Genomic DNA, 21,914 nt, shown 5'->3' with positions numbered 1-21,914 from the left:
TATGTATGTACTTCACTATCCATCTCTTCGTATTGTTGGGCATTGTGGACTGCAGGATGACCATTGAGATGTACGACGTCGAAGTTACTGTAAACTTTTTGAAACTAACTTTTAAGACACAAAGGTTCGGCATTAATGAATATATGCCCTTCATCGTTATTTGATTCCACCCAGTTAGTTAAGATTAGTTGTGTTCATGGCTCCAGCTAATGAAATTACCATGCTGCAGTGTTTTTTACAACCGAATATGGGAATTTACGATTACTATTTCCATTTACACAAAATCCCAACAGCAGTAACAATAGTCGTTAAAAAGGATTCTACTCGCATGTTTAACTTATCCTAATATCACGCTCTAAAAGACTCTCCAATTAATAACATCAATTTTTTCCGGGCCACGTTTTTATATCGGCTTTAGTTGCATATGCCCAACACATGCCATATATTTTCAGATCTTGTCACCAGAAGTATTTCATCAGGAATAGTATTCGGTATATTAAAACCTTCTAAGCAGTTCCTACTTATACCGCACGTCGAGAATAAATGAAGTAGAGTGACTCATATTATAGTACTCCCTAATCAACCCTCCTAATCGACTGCATCTGAATCACGCTAGCTTTATCAGCAAATCATAACTAAGACCCTATTCCATGTTCTGCAAAGAAGACGCCAGTTGCTGTACTCGTCTCAGGTCAGTCGGTGTGTAAAATAGTGGTAATAAACCATATTTATAACCTAGAATGTCTTATTAATGTTTATGAAAATAGTGTTAATACTTATTTTATATCCGAAATATGTATGTACTAAATCATGATACAATAATTGTAGAAGGTAGAATCACTAGGGAGAGTTTTCAATATTTACTCCTATAGCGTCAAACTTTGATTTTGATTTTTTTTCATAGTTTTTCATATTTTCTTTTGTTTGATGTTACAAGAATTGTATAATTGAGAATTTATTTTCTACTGAATGTACCTTATATTGTTGTGTCATGTACTAAATTATGTTTCTGTTCTCCAAAAAATTGTGTGACATTCCATTGAAGAGAAGATTTGGCTCTAAATATTGGACAGTTTTACAAAATACTGACACCATATTTGTTTACCTTTTACTACCTTAAACTTACTTCCACAGCTATTACGTAATTGTATATAATAGAGAAGATTAAAGGGCTGTGTTCGAGAACCTTTTTGAACGTGCTTTTTTATACCCTTCACCTTCGTGAGAAGGGTATATATAAGTTTGTCATTCCGTTTGTAATTTCTACATTTTTCATTTCAGACCCTATAAAGTATATATATTCTGGATCCTTATAGATAGCGGAGTCGATTAAGCCATGTCCGTATGTCTGTCTGTCCGTCTGTCTGTTGAAATAAATTTTCTGAAGACCCCAGATATCTTCGGGATCCAAATCTTCAATAATTCTGTCAGACATGCTTTCGAGAATTTTGCTATTTAAAATCAGCAAAATCGGTCCACAAATGGCTGAGATATAAGGAAAAAAACAAGACAACCTCGATTTTTGACCTATATCTGGATTACTAAGACATTAATATAGACAATATGGATATCTAATGATAGATATTTTAAAGACATTTTCAACGACGTATATAAGACCATAGTCCTACAATGGGTCAAAATCGGAAAAAAAATTTTAACCCGAATTTTTTTTTCACAAAAAATAAATTGAAAAAAAAAAAAAAAATTTCAAATTTAAAAAAAAAAAATATTTAAAATAATCGAAAAATTTTTTTTTCAAAAAAATTAAAAAAACAATTGGAAAAAAAATTAAATTTTGTTTACCTTAAAATATTAAAAATTTTGAAGTATAATTTGGTGAAGGGTATATAAGATTCGGCACAATCGAATATCGCACTCTTACTTGTTTTTTTTTTGTTTTTGGTATTCATTTATTAGATGTATAGACATTTATAAAGATGACATTCAATAACGAAGCATTCAAAATTTATTTCGATTACGAATGCGACAATTAGCCACCAGATGACTATGTGTTCCAATAGTATTCTCACATTAGTAAGTAAAATTTATTAAATTTATTTTACAAAAAAGTACAAAAACGTTTCGCTACAACTAACATTCAAATAATTTAAAATTCTAAACAATTTCTAACTACTTTTCAACTACGAACACTTTATCTCTAACCTTAAGCATTTCTCCGAATCCGTAGTATTCCAACGCACCAACTCCGCTATCGGACGACTGGGTTTAACAAACAGTGTCAATTGTTCGTTAAGCAGCAGCGGTGAAAATTTTGTTGTTATAACTGCTTTAGTTGAGCTGCGATATTTCCCTGCCAACGGATCATTGCTAAATGAACGACCACGTTGATCGGGTGATTCTTTGGTGAAAATTACATCGTTGAGAGCATCATCGATTAGGCGATAACTGGGCTGACGATATGGACTGTAGCCCAATTTCTGGCATATTTGTCTTACTTCCGACATATCGGGTGGTGTGGATTTTGGAAAACATTTCGTATGCCAAACACCATAGCTTTGCTCTATAAGCTGGCCATATTGGGGGGGTTTCAAGTATTGCCTGGAAGAGTTTTTTTTTCAAAGAAAATTAGTAAATATTTTCAATTGTTTTGGGTATCAATACTTTTGTTGTAGATCATCAGTTTGTTCAATGGGATGTTCAATACCATAACAATAACGTTCATCTTCTCCATTAGGACAATCCGTTTCCTTATCACACACAAATTCCCGAGGTATACAATCTTTTGAGGATCTAAAGTTTATAAGATAATTGTAAGTTTTTAAAGAGTTTTAAAGTTACTATAACTTACTGTCCGCATTGAAAACGATCTGAGGTACAGTTGCATAAAACTGGACTCTCATCACTTTTATCCCAGCAATTTCTAACGCCATCACATATCTTGGAGGGGTCGGTAGCCCTAAAATCACATACATACATACATATAATAGAGTTGATTGGTTGGCTGGTTTAATTTTTTTTAGCAGCATTACCTTAAATATGTAAAACAGGAACATATTGTGGGCTCATCCGTTAAATCTTCACAATCCGCTATATGATCACAAAATTTGGTTTTCGGCAAACATTTATCCGAAGTACGACATTTCATCTCCGAAGGACCACAAGCTGTAAATATAAAATTCAATTAATTTAAAACTCTGTTACATTCCCAAAATGTCTATGAGTTACTTTTGTTAAGACGTTTACACATCTTAGGTTTTTCATCACTTCCATCATGGCAATCGAATCGACCATCACAAATTTGACTGGCATTCAGACACAAACCTAAAGGACATCTAAAGTCGGCACACAATGGCACATCATGAGCAAATTTGCATTCGGAAGTCTCTAAAGAAATATAGAGAAGCTTATTTTAAATATACCCCCTCACAGAAGACCAATTTCTTACCCAATATTTCATGTATTGCCTTATAGGCCACTTCTAAAGTTCGCATAGCAAAGGCCTGCTTAAAACTGTTACAATTCGTATTGTTGTAGGAAAATAGAGCATTTGGATACCAACCCGTATCATTGCTGCGACACACTAAAATACCTTGATCTATAGGCTCCAATCCCGTGGCATTAACATGTTTGCTACCAAATTGTGTACAGGTGGTGTATTTGGAGACAACTTCATTCTCTTCGGAACTTTGTGAATCGCGTATCGTCACTTCCTCTGATATACTGGCTACATCTTCGGCACTAAGACTAGTTTCTCTTAATAATTTCTTGGGAGGAGTTTTCTCAATTAGGCGATAGCATCCCATAGCTGTGCTACGACATAGTTTGTCATCGTTTTGTTCCTTTAGAGAAACGGTTTTAATCCGACCATGTGAATTGTCATGCAAAACCGCAATACACTCATGTTTGGGATGATTTTCCAAATGGGATCTACGAATATAAGAAGTTAAAACTGAATTAGTCCATTTTAAACGAAGTGCTCTAGGTTTCCTTACCCATCTGGTATAAATGTTGGCAATATAAAATGTGTAAAACGAACGGGCCTTTCCAAATGCAACAGTAAAACATCACTATTCGGTACAACTTCCGAACAATCTATGCGATGGATTTCCTCGTGATTACTTCGGTGCAGAGTATGTTTAGTTTTGCCGCCTCCCAACAACGCCGCCACATAATCCAAATTAAATCTAATTTGAAAGAAAAATACTATTAATTCCAAACTCAAAACAAGTTAAAACCAACACCCCCACCTTATACCAAAATTACAAGTTTCATGCACCATTATCCAGTGTTTATCCATCAGCACTCCCAAACACCAAAGTTTACCATTTGCATACACGTCCACCAACCATGGCCAGTGTAGTTCTTCTATGGCCTCGTGTAGATTTTTATCCACCAAAATTGTTATATTCTTCTTTGTATCGATAACTTTATCCAGTTTCTGTAAAATTTCTTCCTTTTTCTGTACCACCACAGTGGGCAAATGGGGATTAACAAAAACATTCGGTTTATTGTGGGTTTCTAGAGCCGGTTTTATGTGATGAACTTTCATATCTGTATGAGGTTTCTGTTGGCCCGCACTAATAGTTTTAAACGGTTCGGTACGATTAGATTTAGCATGACACTCCACGTAAAGACCCAAACACGATTCCTTAGACTGTTCAATACGTATTGATCTTAAATTGGTTTTTAACTCTTTGGGCAATATATTTTTGCCAAAATACAAGAACTGTAAACTATCACTGATAATGGATAGAACATCTTCGTTAAATCTTGATTTTGTCCGTATTTCCGGACTAATTGGCACAATGTGATGATGTTTGTCCGGTTCTGTGGTGTTGTAGAATTTGAAACCTTTGAAACCCAATAGGGCACAAACTTCAGCAGCAGTTTTGGCATTGTGTTCGCTAAATGTTGTCTCATGGGTGCAGACGGTGCGCCAAATGCCGTTGATGTTACGGGAAAATATGCCGGCACTTTGTAGTTCAGGTCGTTTACTCGAATCTAATTTGATTTCTTTGCCATTGGTAAGGGCAACTAAGTGGCGGAAGAGAAAATGTTATTGGGAATATTGCAACCATAGCATAACTACTTCGGATCGATAAATCAAAATAAGTAGTTGAAGTGTTTTTACAGATCAGTACTGGATGGAGCAGTATAATAATGAGTTATGATATTTTTACGAAATTGTACATGAATTCAAATATAACGATTTCAACGGCTGATTTAAAGTTGCATAATGCTTTCGAATAGCAGTGCCTCTCAAACTGTAACATATCTGTGGGCATTATTAACATTGAATAAAAGCTTTGAATTGATCATTGATCGTAAGTATGGCAACGCTGAATGTTTGCAGTGACTCGTATATTCGAATTCGAATATTCGAGTTTTGACAGTTAAAGAACATTGTAGAAAGTTCTCTAGGATTCGAATATACGAGCTTTGACAGTGAAAGAATTATCTAGATTGCAGATGGCAATGTTATAAATAGTGGCAGAGGTTGCAGTCGTTAGTGAGTTTATCAGAGACGCTATTCGAATAAACATCAACTGAGTGCCTTAAAGTGTGCTGTATTTTCAAGTGAATTCGTGTGCATTATAAAGTGTGTCTGTATTTCTGCGAATTTATAAATAAACACTGAGTGACTATATAATTGTGTTGTTGTACATTTTACATAAATAAAGAGTTGTTACAATTTTTAAACTACTAAACGGCTTTTATTTGCAATCAAAAGTATCCGGTTTATTTAAAGAAAATAAACCAACGTTTTGATAAGGGTAAATTTATCGTATACATTTTTAATTCTATTAATTTTATCGTATTAAAAATGTATTTACAAAAATCGAATTTAGGCAAAGGGATCAAAGGACCATAATATCCTATTTGCTTAAATCTGTCTGTTTTACGATTAAATCGAATTTTACAACAAAAATCTAACTTTAAATATTTTTATTTTTATAATCACAACTCTTAATAGAAGTCCAATCGAGAAAAGTTCGATTCGCTGTACGATTACCTGCGAACACTTGTAATTACCATCGAAATAACTTTCGTTATCAATTAAAATTTCACTATAAATATCTCTTATTATCTAAATTCCTTTTAAATATGTACTTACAACAATCCTGTTCATCTTCTTTGAATTTACAATCAATGGAATTATCACAACGTTTTGCCAGCGGCAAGCAAATTTTCGATAGAGGGCACAAAAATTCATCACTATTGCAGTTTCCTTATAAAATAAAAATGTTTAAATTTTGTACTATTTATTGAAAAGTATTTAAACAAACTTACCACAATTATCCTCATCGGTTAAATCTTCACAATCCGGTTTGCCATCACATATCAAAATGCTAAGTTGGTTCTAAAATTTAAAACAAGTAGAAAAAACCGACCATTGCCTTTAGTGGTAGTTAAATTCTAATTAATAGTAAAACAAGTAAGAAGTATGGTCGGTCAAGCCCGACCGACTAAGTAAAAAAGCAAAAACATTTTTCTTTTAAAATTTCAATCAATTGTATTTATGTGTGATTTTCGAAATGGGCCTTATATGGGAGCTATGACCAATTATGGACCGATCACCATGAAATTAGGTCGTGTGATTTATGTATATATGAAAGTTGAATTTTATGTGTATACCAACATGTTTAGGAGATTTATGCACGTTAAAGTGATTTTCGAAAGCGGATCTTATATGGGATCTATGACTAATTACACTATGCAACAAATGAAGACTTTTGGAAAAACACAAAACCATGACTGTATAGGTTCGACTCTACTACGAAAGGGTAGTAAAACCCTATACTCAGTTTGTCCATTTTGGTGACCGATTTTTTTTATGGGCCCCCAAAGTTTCTGAAAATCAATGGGGCCTCTAAAAAAGGTGTCATCAGTTTTTGGTTAACAGCTAATTCAGACTTTGTGATACGGCTTAACTTTATATGGCAATAATATAGCTAAGAGTCCGCCAAATAAATTTTGTTAAAATTTGTTTCCAAAAAATAGCTTTTTCGTGCACTTTTGTTGAAACATTTTTTTTTTTACTTTTTTTAGAATAACTTCCAGGGACTCCTAATTTTTCACTAGCAATATTTACCAAAGTTGTAGCTACGGTAAAGTTGAACAACTCTTGAGAACATATCAATGCATTCTGAACGTGTCTAGTCACTCTAAATAGCACATAAAGATCACTTTGTACCTTAACAATTTTCGTTTTTACTATTTTTTTACGCTAAAACAAAGATTTTTTGTTAAAATAGTATTTTTTTTTACTTTTTTTAGAATAACTTCCAGGGACTCCTAATTTTTCAATAACAATATTTTGCAAAGTTGTAGCTACGGTAAATCTGAATAACTCTTGTGAACATATCAATGCAATCCGACCATATCTAGGTATTCTAGGCTCTCAAAAATCACTTTGTAGCTTAAAAATTTTAGTTTTTTACAATTTTTTCACTCTAAAACAAAATTTTTTTGTTAAAAATGTATGTTCGAGTGTATACTTCTCTATTGTGCTGGAATAACGAAGAATGGGCAAATCATTATCGGTATGATCCGGGCGCATCACTTTATCCAATCTTGATCACGCAAGACCGGCTTGATGCAAGATATGAAAAAACATCAAATTTTTGAAGGTGGGCAAGGTTTGTGGAGCTTCTGAAGAGTAAATATAAGCTTTTTTTGATATCGATGGAAACCTTATGACTTGGAGATTGACATTTTAGTGAAATGAATAAATTTTGTGTTTTTTCGGACGTATTTTACATTAAAAACTAACTATATTATAAATGGTGATTTTCCATCAAGAAAAATAAAAACTTTGAATTAATGTAAAATTTGAACAGTTACAGACATCACAGTCAAATTTGGAAGTAATATAGATCTTAATGTTCTTAAGTCAATGGCATCACTAATATTGCCATTCTTTGTTTTCAAACATCAAAATTCCTAAAACGGGGAAAATATGTTCTAAAAACTGAGTTTTCTTTGACGTTATTTACAGTATGATAGTAAAAACGTTTTGTATGTATATAAACAATATATAGGGCTATACCAATATGACGAGCTTTTGAGGATCGGTGCTTTGGGTTTTTAGAATGTTTTACTCAAACCTAAAATTTTGTTTCAAAATTGGCCAAGTTTGGATAGGGCTGGGGGGTACAATGTCCGCTTAAGTTAGTGAAAGTTTACTTTATACGTTTTTGCATTATGTTCTCTTTCCAGATCATAAAAAATTTATATAGCCACGAAGAAAATTTGTTTTTTATAAAAGAAAAAATATGGGGTCTTTTTTGGGAAAAAACTTAAAAAACACACGCATACAAAGTTGAAATATATAAAAAGATGCTTCAACTTTGGATGCGTGTAACTTTTTATAGGGACGAAATAATTGTTATCAGTACCTCAATTCTGTAACTTTTTATACTTTCCTACCGATGTCGTTAAGTAACGAAAACTATCGATTGCTTTAACGAATTTAATATTCACTATTTGAAGTTAACGATATCTCTCGGTAATACATTTTAACGACGAATATACATAGTTAAAAATATAAATGTCAATATTTTTAAAATTAAAAAATCATAAAAATATTTACTATTTTTTCGTGTTTGCAGATAAATTCGTAGTGGTTTGTATTGCTTTTCAAAATAAATATAATTGGTCAATTCACAAGGTCTCATAATGTCCTAATATTTCACAATGGTTTTTATTGCTTTTTAAGCTAAAAAAGTCCTAAATTAATACTACTATGTATGCTATGTTTATTGTGTTATCGTAACCAGCCAGCAAAGGCCTGCGCCGAATGCCTAAGAGTCGGTTAAGCCGAGCCGCCGAGACGAGATATGTTAGGACATTATGACAATATGACTGATAAGAGACCTTGTGAATTGACCAAATATATGTCCAAATTTATCTTAAAAATATAAAAGCATGTTAATTTTTATATTAAAAACCCAAATCAGTCCGTATCTAACAAACACAAAAAAGTTGACCAACCGTACTTTCAAAAAACAACTTATTTCGAATATTTATTTTACAAAACTAACTCCTAAACAATTATCGTTATGGCTTAACTAGAACATTTTATTTGTCGTTAACCTACCGACAAATTTCGTTATCTACCGACTATTTTTAACGAAAATAATCGGTAAAATTTAATTCGGAATATCTCTTAACGATAAATATTGTTAACTAACGAATTTTGATTACTTAACGACAAAATTTTGTCGTTAAAAAGTTACAGATTTGCGGTACAGGTTTATTTTATTTTCTTTAGAATTTTATCGCAATCATATATAAAATATACAAAAAAAAGATCGAGCAAAATTTAAAAAAAAATTAAACTTAAATATCTCTTGAACTAAAAGAGATACCTACAGATAAAAGCATATTTTTGTACACCTTCTCAAGGACTATCTACATTTTAAATTTCAGCTCATTCGGATCATAAATGGCGATAATAATGGACCTATTTTTGCCACTTTTAATAGGCTCCCTACTTGGGCCAAAAAAAAATATATTTATGTACCAAATTTTATCGCAATATCTTCAAAATTGTGACCTTAAATCTTACCGAATATGATCGAAATCGGAAGGACCAAGATTAATTTGTTTGTGGTGTATTTGGTCAATTTTGACAGTTAAAAAATTCATGTAATAATTTTTTGAAAAATATGCCAAAAAAAAAATGCTTTATATTGAATTTTTGCAAAGATGCAAATTTTTCAAATTGAAATAAAATTTTTATTTATGAAAATGGAAAAATATTGAAATGGAAATGGAAAAATAAAAACAAATTTTTAGTTTTTTGGCTATAATATCGATACCAGGGGCGGGGTTATCGGAACCCTTTACAAAATAATTAGGAGCATATTTAGCCACCTAAAATGGGTTACTATATTTTGATATCGACTAAGGGATTTGAGGATTTTTGCCCTAAATTTGAATTTAACATAAAAAATAGACGTTTTTTGGATGAACGTGGTCGCCTCGCTACCACGACTGAAACACTTGGTTGAAGTCTAAAGCTTAATTCACCCAAGAGTTTCTGAAACATTTTTTGTTCGGAACAATTTTTTTTTTATATGTAGTTTGACATTCTATTTTTGAGAGAGACTTCAAACTACATATAAAAAAAAAATTGTTCCGAACAAAAAATGTTTCAGAAACTCATGGGTGAATTCAGCTTAAGTATTACCGTCAAATTGAGTATGTATGCACAGTAGAGTGCTCCAAAAAAATAAAATTGCGAATTTTGACCGTCCCCCCCTCTAGAATTGTTCTATGTATTGTAGAAACACATTGTGTAAAATATTAGGATGATAGGATAACGTTAACTGGTGGCGCAACGACGCTGAAGTTTTGAGGTGCATTTACAAGGGGAAAATATGCAATTTTTTCAGTTTTTGTAAAAATGTTGCCAATAAATAATGACTTTTACAATTTAATTTAAAAGAATCGAAATGTGTACGTAATTGTCGTTATAATAAGATATAAAAGACAAAAATTGGTGAAAAAATGTTAAAGTTATTAAAAATTCGCCAGGCCATTAACGTGTCTCAGGCCACTAGAACATGAAATGTAGGAACAAAATTAACATATTTTGAGAAATATTAAAATAAAAGCTTATTTTTACTTAAAATATATCCATATTTACTTGTATATGAGTTTTTGTCCTCGTAGGATACCGTTAACCTATTCGCAGGTATGATCAAAAAAATTAAATTTTTTTAACGGCAGTTTCAAAACTCCAATTTCAAATTTTTAAAAATTTTGTTAAACAAATTTCAGAATTTTTTGATCATCACATGGGGATTTATTGACATCATAATATGGAATAAAAATGTGAAAAAAGTATGTCAATACCTCCTATAGTTTTTCCGTACCTGCGATATAAATTTTGCGATTTTCGAGAAAAACTAATTTTTTGGCCATATTTTGGGGAATGACCAGAATTTCATTACTGTAATGATTTTTAAGTAAAAGCTATTCAGAATAATATAGTCCAGGTAATTTTAAATATAGTCTGAAAGTTTTACTAAAATCGGAAAACTTTAACCCTTAAATCGTGAAGGTCAAAGGTCAATTTTTTCAATATTTGGAATTTCTCATGGAAAGATAGCGAAATATTATATATTTTTGGGCCGATTTTGATGAAACTTAAGAAAAATATAAAATGAAGTCTAGTATTCACAATAACAGTACAAAAATTTCCAAGATAACGTTTATTTATGTCGCTTACGTCTTTTTCGCTGGCAGTTACACCCTTCCAATTTTATTAAAAACACAACTTAATGTTTAAATTTTTTTATATTGTTCAAATTATATTCATTTACACAAATTCAAATTAACGTTTTTAACCTTAAAAGACTAATATTAATTAATTTGTTAAAACTAATAAAGACGTAAGCACCACTTCTTGTTCACAAAATTTTGTTACGAAATTGTACTTGAATTCAAATATAACGATTTTAAGGACTGATTTAAAAGTAGCATAATGCTTTCAAATAACAGTGCTGTAATAGCAAACTGTAACATATCTGTGGGCATCATTAAATAAAAGCTTTCAGTTGACCATTGATCGTAAGTTGGCAACGCTGTTTGAATTCGAATATTCAGTTAAATAACATTGTAGAAAGTACACCACAGATGGCGTATGATCTAGAATATTCGAACTTTGACAGTTAAAGAGCAATCTAGAGTGCAGATGGCAGTGTTATAAATAGTGGCAGAGGTTGCAGTCGTTAGTCAGTTTATCAGAGACGTTTTTCGAATAAACATCAACTGAGTGCCTTAAAGTGTGTTGTGTTTTTCAAGTAAATTCGTGTACATTATAAATTGTGTCTGTATTTCTGAGAATTTATAAACGTGTATAAAAACATTGAGTGGCTATTTAATTCTGTGGTTGTTGTACATTTTGAATAAATAAAGAGTTGTTACAATTTTTAATCTACTAAACGTCTTTTATTTGCAATCAAAAGTATCCGGTTTATTTAAAGGAAATAAACCAGCGTTTTGAAAAGGTTAAAACGTAACAATATGTAGAAAAAACAATAAATTGTACTTACGTCTAAATTGTTTTTGCTGTAAAATCATAACGTTACATTATACAGCGATGGTATTTTATGAGATGATGCGAATGATCGAGAACTATCGATATTTATCAAAAAACGAAAATTGATAATCATGGCGCTTACGTCTTTTTGGCGGTTATGGCTCGATATATTTACAGAATTATATATTGGTTTATTATAAGAGAAAAATCTGTCACGTACGTTATGTCACGTACGATATTAAATTGTATTATAAAATCATCCAAAGATTGTTTTTATTTAAATATGATGGAGTGTGAAGGAAAAATATTTCATTTAGTGTAAGAAATTAAAAGAAAACCTAACGCCTCTCACGATTCCAAAATTTTCGCATATTACTACATGTACCTCAAAATGACTTCCGTTTTATGTCACGTACGATATACCCTTATTTCGCTCAATATTTTGTACAACAATATTTCGAAAGAACTTTTTATTATTTTAAAATATAGTACGGAACATAAAGACCAAATTATTTTTCAGATACTCTTATTTTTGCAAAATCTATTCCACTCTATACGCGTACAAATATCACGTACGGTGATATGGAATTGCCCATATACATTTTTTGATAGTCCTATAAAAGAAAAATGGAGAAAATCGGGAATATCTGGACTGGCTATTATTAAAAGACTGGAGTAGGGTGGGTAAAAATTTTGAAAATTTAATTTAAGTTATTAAGCGATAATTAACAAACAAACACGACAACAATTCTTCTTTGCGCATATCAAATTTCATTAAAATCGGACTAAGGGTTTAGAAGTTACAGATTTATTTCTCTATTTTTTCTATACCACTGTGCGCTGGTGTATTATCATTGGGGTCATTTGAAAGACCGGGTATTCGTGAATAAACCACAAACAACTGATGCTCTGAATGATGAAATTCGGTGCTGAATTGACAAGATAAGCGAAGCAATTTTGCAAAATATGGTTCACATTTTTGTGAAAGTAGAGTAATTCTGCCGACGTGCTAGAGGTGTCCTAGTACTACCAATTGACCTATAATTTCATATAGAAAGCCGTAACTCTCGAACTCAACTCGACTTATATGGTCTCTGCCAAAATCCAAATTGAGTGAAAATAAATTTGAACCCAATCCTAACCTTAAATTTTTGCCCACCCTTTAGTACTAAATAAAATACTGATAGTGATCAAGATTTATAAGAGTTTTCGAGTAAAACTCTTATAAATCTTGATTCTAGTTTTATATAGATAAAAAATTAATATTCCCAATAAGAATTTTTACTGGAGTTTAAGTTGAAAGCAAGTGTAATTCAAGCTTTGAATTATAGTCAAGCAATTGAACTACAGTTGTATTACACTTGATTTCAATAGCATTCTCAAGTAAAAAGGAGACATAAATTCAAATCATATGTTTTTTGTTATTTTTCAATTGTAAAACATAATTACATTTGCATTCAAATCAAATTCTAACAAAATGTTCAAATGCTTGAATTTTTAGGGCTTTGGTTCTTATTGAGTTTTGTTTGAAATTTCATAATTTTACCTTTAAATAATCCCGGCAACTGCAGCCATCTTCATCGGTGCCATCTTCACAATCTACAATACGATCACAACGATGCGAAATGTCAATAATTTGAGATATCCTACAAGAATGACAGAATATATATTTTTTTAGAAGTAAAACCCTCACCACAGATTATTACAGATATGAAACAAATGACAGTCTACAAAGAAGTAATATCGAACCGTATAGTTATTTTGATGTTCTTTTCAATGGTTGTGGTTTTACAGAGCGAGAGAAAAAATAAAATTTTCAAGAGGCAATGAGTGTGTTATATATTTGTCCATCTTTCCAAACCTCAACCATTTTGACATTTTCTTTTGTTTCTTTCCTATTGCCATATTACTGCAACCAGCTGATTCATATCTGTGTTATCTGTGACCATCACATTAACCCATTTTTTATGAGCTTTAATTAACAAATTTCAAATTGTAGACGTCAATAGAGTATCAAACTCGAACACTGTATTAAATTCAACATACTTACTTGTGACATATAAATTTCTGTGCTGACCTCTTAGGCACCACCGGAGTTGTGGAATTTGTTTCAATTGTATAATCGGTGGTTGTGGGAGCATCTGTCGTTATTAACGTTGTTGGTATAAAAGTACTTTCGGTTGTAGTAATAACCGAGACATAAGTCGTCATTGTTGCATTAGGAGCATCCGTTGTACTATCGCTCATAAAATCCACTTTAATTTCCATAGTAGATTCAGTTTCAATTTCCTGGGTACTACTTGCAACACTTGGCAATGTAGTACCTTCAGTCAAAATACTGCCAACAGTAGAGCTTTCAAATAGTTGCACTGCCAATGTGGTGAATTTATCTAAATCATCCGTAGAACTAGGCACCACAGTAGTGGTGACTAAATTAGTTTCAGTAGTATCAGTGGGGGATTCGGTAGAATCCTTAGGCTCATTAGTTGTCATATCAGTGGTTATTGTAGACTGCAGCAATTCAGTGGTAATATTAATACTGGCAGATGAACTTTCTATATTCGAAGTAGATTCTACTTCATTTTCAATAGTAGAGGGGGTCTCAAAATTAGTGCTAGTTTCTATGTTATCCATTGTTGTTGTTGCATTTTCTACAATGGCCTCATCCTTTTCAACAACCCTTTCCAAATTATTCTCCACTATACTAATAGGTGTAGTTTCTTTACCATCCTCCTCGGGATGATAATCACTCTCGGTTGTGGTAGTATTTCTTGTACTGCCTAAATCTGGTATAAAGTTGTAAATACAACCCACTTCATCTTCACCACCCAAACAGTTAACAATACGATCGCAGCGTTTTCTTTGTGGTATACAACGTTTACCACCCCAGACACACACGTAACCAGGGCACATTTTATGTGGCTGTACTTGGGGCAAAAACTCCGGGCGAATTGCCATTTCAATCCAATCCAAATACAAAGCAACTCTTGTATAGACACCAAATTCTTTGGGTCTAGCACAACCATTTCCATGACTGACTATACCAGCCAGATACCATTCATCACTATTGCTAACACTGCGACAGAACAGTGGCCCACCGGAATCACCTTGACAGGCATCTCGACCGCCACCCGGATCACCGGCACAAATATCTTCAGCTTCTTGATCTTCTTTTTCAGTACAGGCCTTACGAATGGGTACGGTTACTTGGCGTAAAGAGTCACCTAGAGAGGAATATTAAAAGAACAATGGAATATTTTAATACTTAAAAACAAAACAAGTAAGAGTTTTTGTTTTGATTCATTGTCTTTAAGTTGTTGAATATATAGTTCTGTGCAGGCTCCATTCATTTAAATATCATACCTACTAACGTTTAATTAAACTTACTTCCTGGTCCTTTCTCCCTAATAGCACCCCAACCAACGGTCGTACACAAGGTATCTGCTTCTGGTCCCCAAATCCAATCTTCTCCCGCCGTGGAACGTCCTAAATCGGGTAGACAAATCGGCTTAACCCAACGATTAAACTGCAAGGGCTTAACCAAACGTAACAACGATAAATCGTTGCGCATACTTCGACGTTCATAGGCCTGATGTACGATCACATGAGAAATTGGTTGTATTTGAGTTGATAAAGAAAAACTGGAACGTCTCAGTAGACCAGCACGAACTTCATAATAGTATTTATGGTAGTTGATAACACAATGAGCAGCACTGATAATCTGTAGAAGGAAACACACAGTATTAATTTAAATTTTAAGATTTGAAATAACTTCATTCAAATAATAGTTAGGTTTTTAATAACTTTACAGGTATCAGTCAGAATTAATCGTAAAACCAACACAATCCTGAAATTTAAACACGGGTACGATTTATTTCAACCGCGGCATTTACTGCCTATAGACTCTATAATCTATCTATCTATCTTAATATATTAAATACAAAAAATGTTTCTACCTATGTCCGTTATAGACTCTGAGACCATCCAACCGATTAGCTCCAAACTGGTATCATTAGAAAGGAAATTTTCTGAATATGGCTTTAGACACCTAAAATACTACATTAGGTCCATTCGGTGCTTTCTTAAAGAAGATTTTCGAATTTTCTCATACAAACATTTTTCATCTATATATATAAAAATGGATGTATGTTCAGAATGAACTCAAAAACGGCTAGACCAATTTTAATGAAATTTTCAGGGAATCTTCAGAATAGCCTATCGGGTAACACTGTAAAGTAAGATTTTTGATTTTCGGTCTGTGGGCGCAGGGGTGTGGCAAAATCAAATTTTTACATTATACCGCTAATACCATCTATATATATAAAAAACGGCTGGACCAATTTTGATGAAATTTTCAGGGAATCTGCACAATAGCCCAGCGGTTAACACTGTATAGTTACATTTTTGATATTCGGTCTGTGGGCGAAGGGGTGCGTAAAAATCAAATTTTAATATTATACCGCTAATGCCCTATATTTCATAAAAATGGATGTGTGTATGTATGTTCCGTGTGGACTCAAAAATGGCTGGACCGATTTTGATGAAATTTTCAAGGAAACTTCAGAAAAGCCTTTTGGGTAACAGTGTAAAGTCAGATTTTTGATTTTCGGTCTGTGATAAACAATTTTGTTTACTCTTGCATATTAGGTGCATTGATATATGAAATCTACTTTTAATCAAAAAATTATGATGTTAACAAGCTCGATGACCAAATACAATTGAAAGTGAGTGGCGAAACAATAAAATACAAATCGATTGACACAGTAATGAACGAAGAACAAGTCGTCAATTATCCTACTGAATTTTTGAATTCATTGGAACCAGCCGAAATGCCACCACATGTATTAACATTGAATTACCGACTTTTTCCGACACTGTATATTAAAATCGAGACCGAGATGCAATATAAAACAGATGTTTTCTAAAGGCCAGCAACGCGGACCGTGTTCAGCTAGTATCTTTATAAATACGAATTAGGATACCTACTCGGGAATATATTTTATTAGAAATATGAGTGATCACAGATCCAGCTCCTTTTTTCGATTAAACGCTTATTTACAATGTTATTAAGCATTTTAGATTTTTGAGTTTTTTCATATAAAAACCGAGTTTTATCATATGAAACATCGATTTATGGTCAGAAATATGAGTGATCACATATCGAGCTCCCTTTTTCGATTAAACTCTTATTTACAATGTTATTAAGGATTTTAGATTTTTGAATTCTTCATATGAAAAATCGATTTTTGGTCATAAATATGAGTGATCACAGATCGAGCTCCTTTTTTCGATTAAACGCTTATTTACAATGTTATTAAGGACTTTAGATTTTTGAGTTTTTTCATATGAAAAGTCGACTTTTGGTCAGAAATATGAGTGATCACAGATCGAGCTCATTTATTCAATTAAATGCCTATTTACAAAGTTAATAAGGATTTTAGATTTTTGAGTTTTTTCATATTATTTTCATGTTATGTGCTGTTTTTCTATAGCGAACGAGTGCTTTGAGTGGAAATTTTACATGTACATATTTTGTTTTTGTTACAATAACAAAACACAAGTTAAATTTTCACTCAAAGTACTCGTTCGCTATAGAAAAACAACACATTAATAAGAATTTTATTCAGAATTCGAATACGAGTAAAAATTAAAAATTGACTCACCCATTGTGCTGAATAAATAGTGCCGCCACAATGAAAATTTCCATTTCTATAAAGAGCCACAACAAACGGCCATTCCATGGGTTTACTAAATGTACCACCAACAATACGCCCAGCGTCATTGTCTAATTCTCGTTTCTTTTGCAGCTCTGCCGCTGCCTGAAGTCTCGCAAAACGTTTCGATTTTCGTGCTAGCAAATTCGTTGAACGTTTAGTTATTCCGCACTTTGTAGGCGTACACCTGACATAAGCTACATAGTCTCCCAATACATCTTGGTTATCACGTTTCTGACACGACTGAGGAAAATGGGCATTACCAATGTTGGTGGGTTCTATGAAAGGTCCTGGCAAGGATAGTGGCCTGAATGTCATGTTGGGTTTACCAAAATAACCACCCTCATTTTTACAAGCTTCTAGAGCCCAATTTTCTCCATTGTTGCATACAGGATACCATTCGCCGCGATAGTTACGATAAAGATAACCCTCTGAAGTGGAAACGGAATGGGACTAAAATGGAATAAACTTCATCATATGTCTGCATACACTTATATGTTATAAGATGATGATTAACTTACCATATGATGAGCTATATCATTAACTATCAAACTGCATTCCATTTCATCTTTTCCGTTTAGACAATTTGTAAAACCATCACACTTTTCCAAATTACTATAACACATGGAAACGGTCGACCGATTGTTCATATCATATTCCGCAGGATGTTCATAACACGAATACATAAATTCAGCACAGCCGAAGCAACCCACTTCATCCTCAGCCATCGGACAATCAGCATAACCATCGCATACACGATCCTCATCTATGCGTTGACGACAAGTACAGGCCGCCTCATCACTGCCATCCGAACAATCTACAGAGCCATCACACCATGAACTTTCGCGTATACATTCGTTGCCTCCATAACAGGCCAACTGTCCCGGCAGTTCACACTTGAAATGATCTTCGTGACCCAAATGATCTGGTAGATCAGCGTAGGAAGCATAGATAATATCAGAAGATAGAGAATTGTTAGAATTGCCGGTGCGCATTTTGAAATTGGCATTTGAAAAGCCAAGACCGCTTACAGCATTACCAGGTCCACTTACGCCACCACCACCCACACCACCCGAACTGCCAGAATTACCATGATTTTGCATGTATGTGCAAAATAATTGTTTTTGCTGATGTCCCTGCTGTTGTTGCTGCTGTTGTTGTTTTTGAGGCGAAGCATTTTTGGAAAATATATTTGGTATATTGCCTTGACCACTGTTAATTAAAAATCCCTTTATTGATACTATTTTGAATTAATTTTATCACATGTAATCTTACCCTTGAGCGGTACCAGTAGTATGACCAAAGAAATTACCAGTCGTTCCAAAATTTTGTGGTACAAAGAAAATACCACCAGGACCCCCAGCACCACCCATGACACCACCACTCGAGCCTCCGAAACCTCCTCCTCCTGGCATACCAAAGTATGATGGCGTCCACAGCGGCACTTGATTAACCATACGCAAATTAGCCGGTGAAACATAAAAGCAGACGGGTATTGTGGGCATGCCAAAATTTGGATTAAACATGAACTGAGCCGAAGCTTTCATGGTTTCGCCTGTTACCGGAAATCCGCCCACAGGACCACGACTAGTAAATTGCACTGCAGACGATTGCGTATATGATTCTGGATCGGGTTCAGGCTGTGGTTGCTGTTGTTGCTGTTGAGGCTGGGGACCGGTTGGGGATGAGCCCTTATCACGCATTCGCTTGGCCATGCGTTCACACAGTGTCATAAATTGATTATCGGCTAAGAAGAGGTTTTAAAAATTAATCTATTTTTACTGTTTTCCTTTAAAATGTATTTTCAAGTCACTTACCTCCAAAATTATTTGGATTGACCGGATTCAATTTTGGACCAAATTTGGCAATATGTTTAGCATCCAATTCCCCAAATGAATCCATAATTTCCTGCTGATTACTCAAAGTCCCCTGCTGAAACTTCTTTTCCCATTCGCTGCGATCTAGAGGATCAAACGTTTTATTCAATTTCACTTTTTCGGTAACCGGCGCCACTCTTTCCAAACTCTCTAGCATATTCTCCAAACTGCTTGGATTATCTAAAGGATGATCTTCATTGCTGCCAAAACGTGGTTTGCTTTTTAACGATATCAATTGACAAGTGCTATCCTCCGAAGTGCCATTACATTTCTCACTCTCCACATTTATTACACGATCATGTGGCAAAGTTGTCAATGGCTTTGATGTGGTATGTGATTCAGCGCTGTTTGCATCACTATCAATAATCCAGCTGTATTTTATAGGCTTGGGTTTGGTGGGGTATTGAGGAGAGGTTGCATTTAAGGGTATCTCGGTGGTGGATGTGGAGCTATTGTAATGTTCTGTTATTTCAGCTGTTAATTCTTCGCCATCTAAAATCCAATCGAATTGTAATTTACGTTCCAAATCGTTTTCAGTTGTTGAAGAGGTAGTAACGATGTTTTCGGTGGTCTCTGCAACGGCTGTCGTTAAGGACGTAGAGCTGAGAGTTGTACTGATCGCAGTAGTATTACTTGCTTCACTTGTGCTTTTTAAACTAACAGTAGTGTGACGAACATCCTCGAAATGATCATGGGTGATCACAATATTTTCCGAACTATCACCACCATCTAATATCCAACTTACTTGTTCATATTTTTCTTCTATGAATTTCGTCGTGGAAGTGGAGGGACCATCTGTTCCAGAACTTTCGGTAGTGTGTTTAAATTCAGTGATATTTTTAGTTCCCAAAGCTGTAGTACTTGGGGAATAAGTAGTAATATATTTTGGATTTGTTGTGGTTGAAGCTATTGACTTGTTTCTTTCCGCACTGTCTTCACCATCTAATATCCAACTGATTTTTTCAAACTTTTCTTCCTCGGCTTTAGTTGAGTTGAGGTAGGGTCCATCTGTAGTTACACTAGCTGTTGTTTGATTTAAACTTTCAAATTCAGTTTTATTTTTAGTAGCAGTAATACTTGGAGCATGAGTTGTAGCATATTTCGCACTTGTGGAGTTTAAAACCAATACACTGTAGGACTTCTTTTTATCCTCTTCTATTAAAGTATTTTCAATACTATGAATTATTTCAGTGGTTGTAGTTATTAGTTTTGTAGACTCTGTTGAGCTCTCCTTAGCTGTTGTAGCATTTGCAGTGTTATTATCTGCCTTAATTTCTGGCATTACACCAAATTCTTCTTCGGAGCTATTGTATTCATTGCCATCCAAAATCCAACTGATTTTACTGGGTTTAATTTTTTCAGCTTTTGATATTTTACTGGTGCTATTGTCATCGGTAGTAGATGGTTCCACAGTGAATGTAACACTTACTTCTGTGGTTTCGCTGACTGCCTTGGTGGTGGTTTCTAAAATGGTTTCCTTGGACTCATTACTACTTGAGCTGGAATTGGCTTGTAATAATAGTTCGCTATCATTAAAAATTGCTTTCATTTTTTCCATTTTCTCATTGATCTCGCGTGCCAAATTATACATACGCATAAAAGCCACCATACAATCCTTATTGCCATTCGATTCCTTTTTACATCGCTTATATTCCTTTTCCAATTTACTAATAGCCTGTTTGGTACGTTTATTTCTTACTTTTGCATATAGACTCTTTAAATCTAATGAATTTTGTTGCATCCTTATGGGATCTATGGAGTCCAAATCGGGCGGTATTTGCAGAGGATCCAATGCATCAAATTCTTCAAATTCCTCAGTCTCTTCTCTTTTAAATCTTCTATTCATAAATCGAAATTTCTTATGCTGTATATGTAAACTGCGACCATCTTCATCATTAATGTCAAAGTCGTGTATGAGTTCCATATTATTCAATTGAGAATCGGCTATCAGCTGCAAGTGGTGTGGTAATTTGAGATCCTTATTTGTGGGATTCTTAATTTGATAGTGTTTCATATTTAAGGCCACAATTTGCCTTAACTTATCTGTGAAATGCATGTCAATAAGAATTTATAGCTTATTTGGTTGATCACTTTTTCTTTAAACTTACCCATACGCTCCAGTACTATCCCATGATATATAATTGATGTAAGAATTATAAGGAATACAATTACGGACAAGGCAAATATTTTTGTTAGTATTAAGCGGCTGCATTTTCTATGTGATCTAGAGCGTGGATTTTCAAGTTCTGTACAAGAATTTAAAAAAATTATCTTTAGTAAATATCGTTCAATGTTGTGATCATAATTGAG

General features: G+C 33.6%; 1 protein-coding gene across 1 annotated transcript; it reads right to left on the bottom strand.

The window, feature by feature from the left end:
- Positions 1-2,141: 2,141 nt before the first annotated feature.
- On the bottom strand, positions 2,142-21,660 carry ndl (serine protease nudel). Its single transcript, XM_065505832.1, has 18 exons — positions 20,781-21,660; positions 19,545-20,510; positions 19,003-19,474; positions 18,249-18,939; positions 17,677-18,180; positions 15,401-15,734; positions 14,064-15,237; positions 13,560-13,659; positions 6,253-6,322; positions 6,077-6,190; positions 4,209-4,995; positions 3,954-4,145; positions 3,407-3,888; positions 3,187-3,345; positions 2,991-3,123; positions 2,810-2,917; positions 2,623-2,751; positions 2,142-2,559 (listed from the first exon to the last, which is right to left on the bottom strand). The coding sequence occupies exons 1-18, from the start codon at positions 21,658-21,660 to the stop codon at positions 2,142-2,144; spliced, it is 7,713 nt and encodes a 2,570-aa protein (XP_065361904.1).
- Positions 21,661-21,914: the final 254 nt, after the last annotated feature.

This window comes from Calliphora vicina, chromosome 3 (genome assembly GCF_958450345.1).
Source record: "Calliphora vicina chromosome 3, idCalVici1.1, whole genome shotgun sequence".
Classification (NCBI taxonomy): Eukaryota; Metazoa; Arthropoda; class Insecta; order Diptera; family Calliphoridae; genus Calliphora; species Calliphora vicina.
The sequence above is the reverse complement of the archived record's forward strand: the minus strand, read 5'-3'. Positions and strand labels throughout refer to the sequence as shown.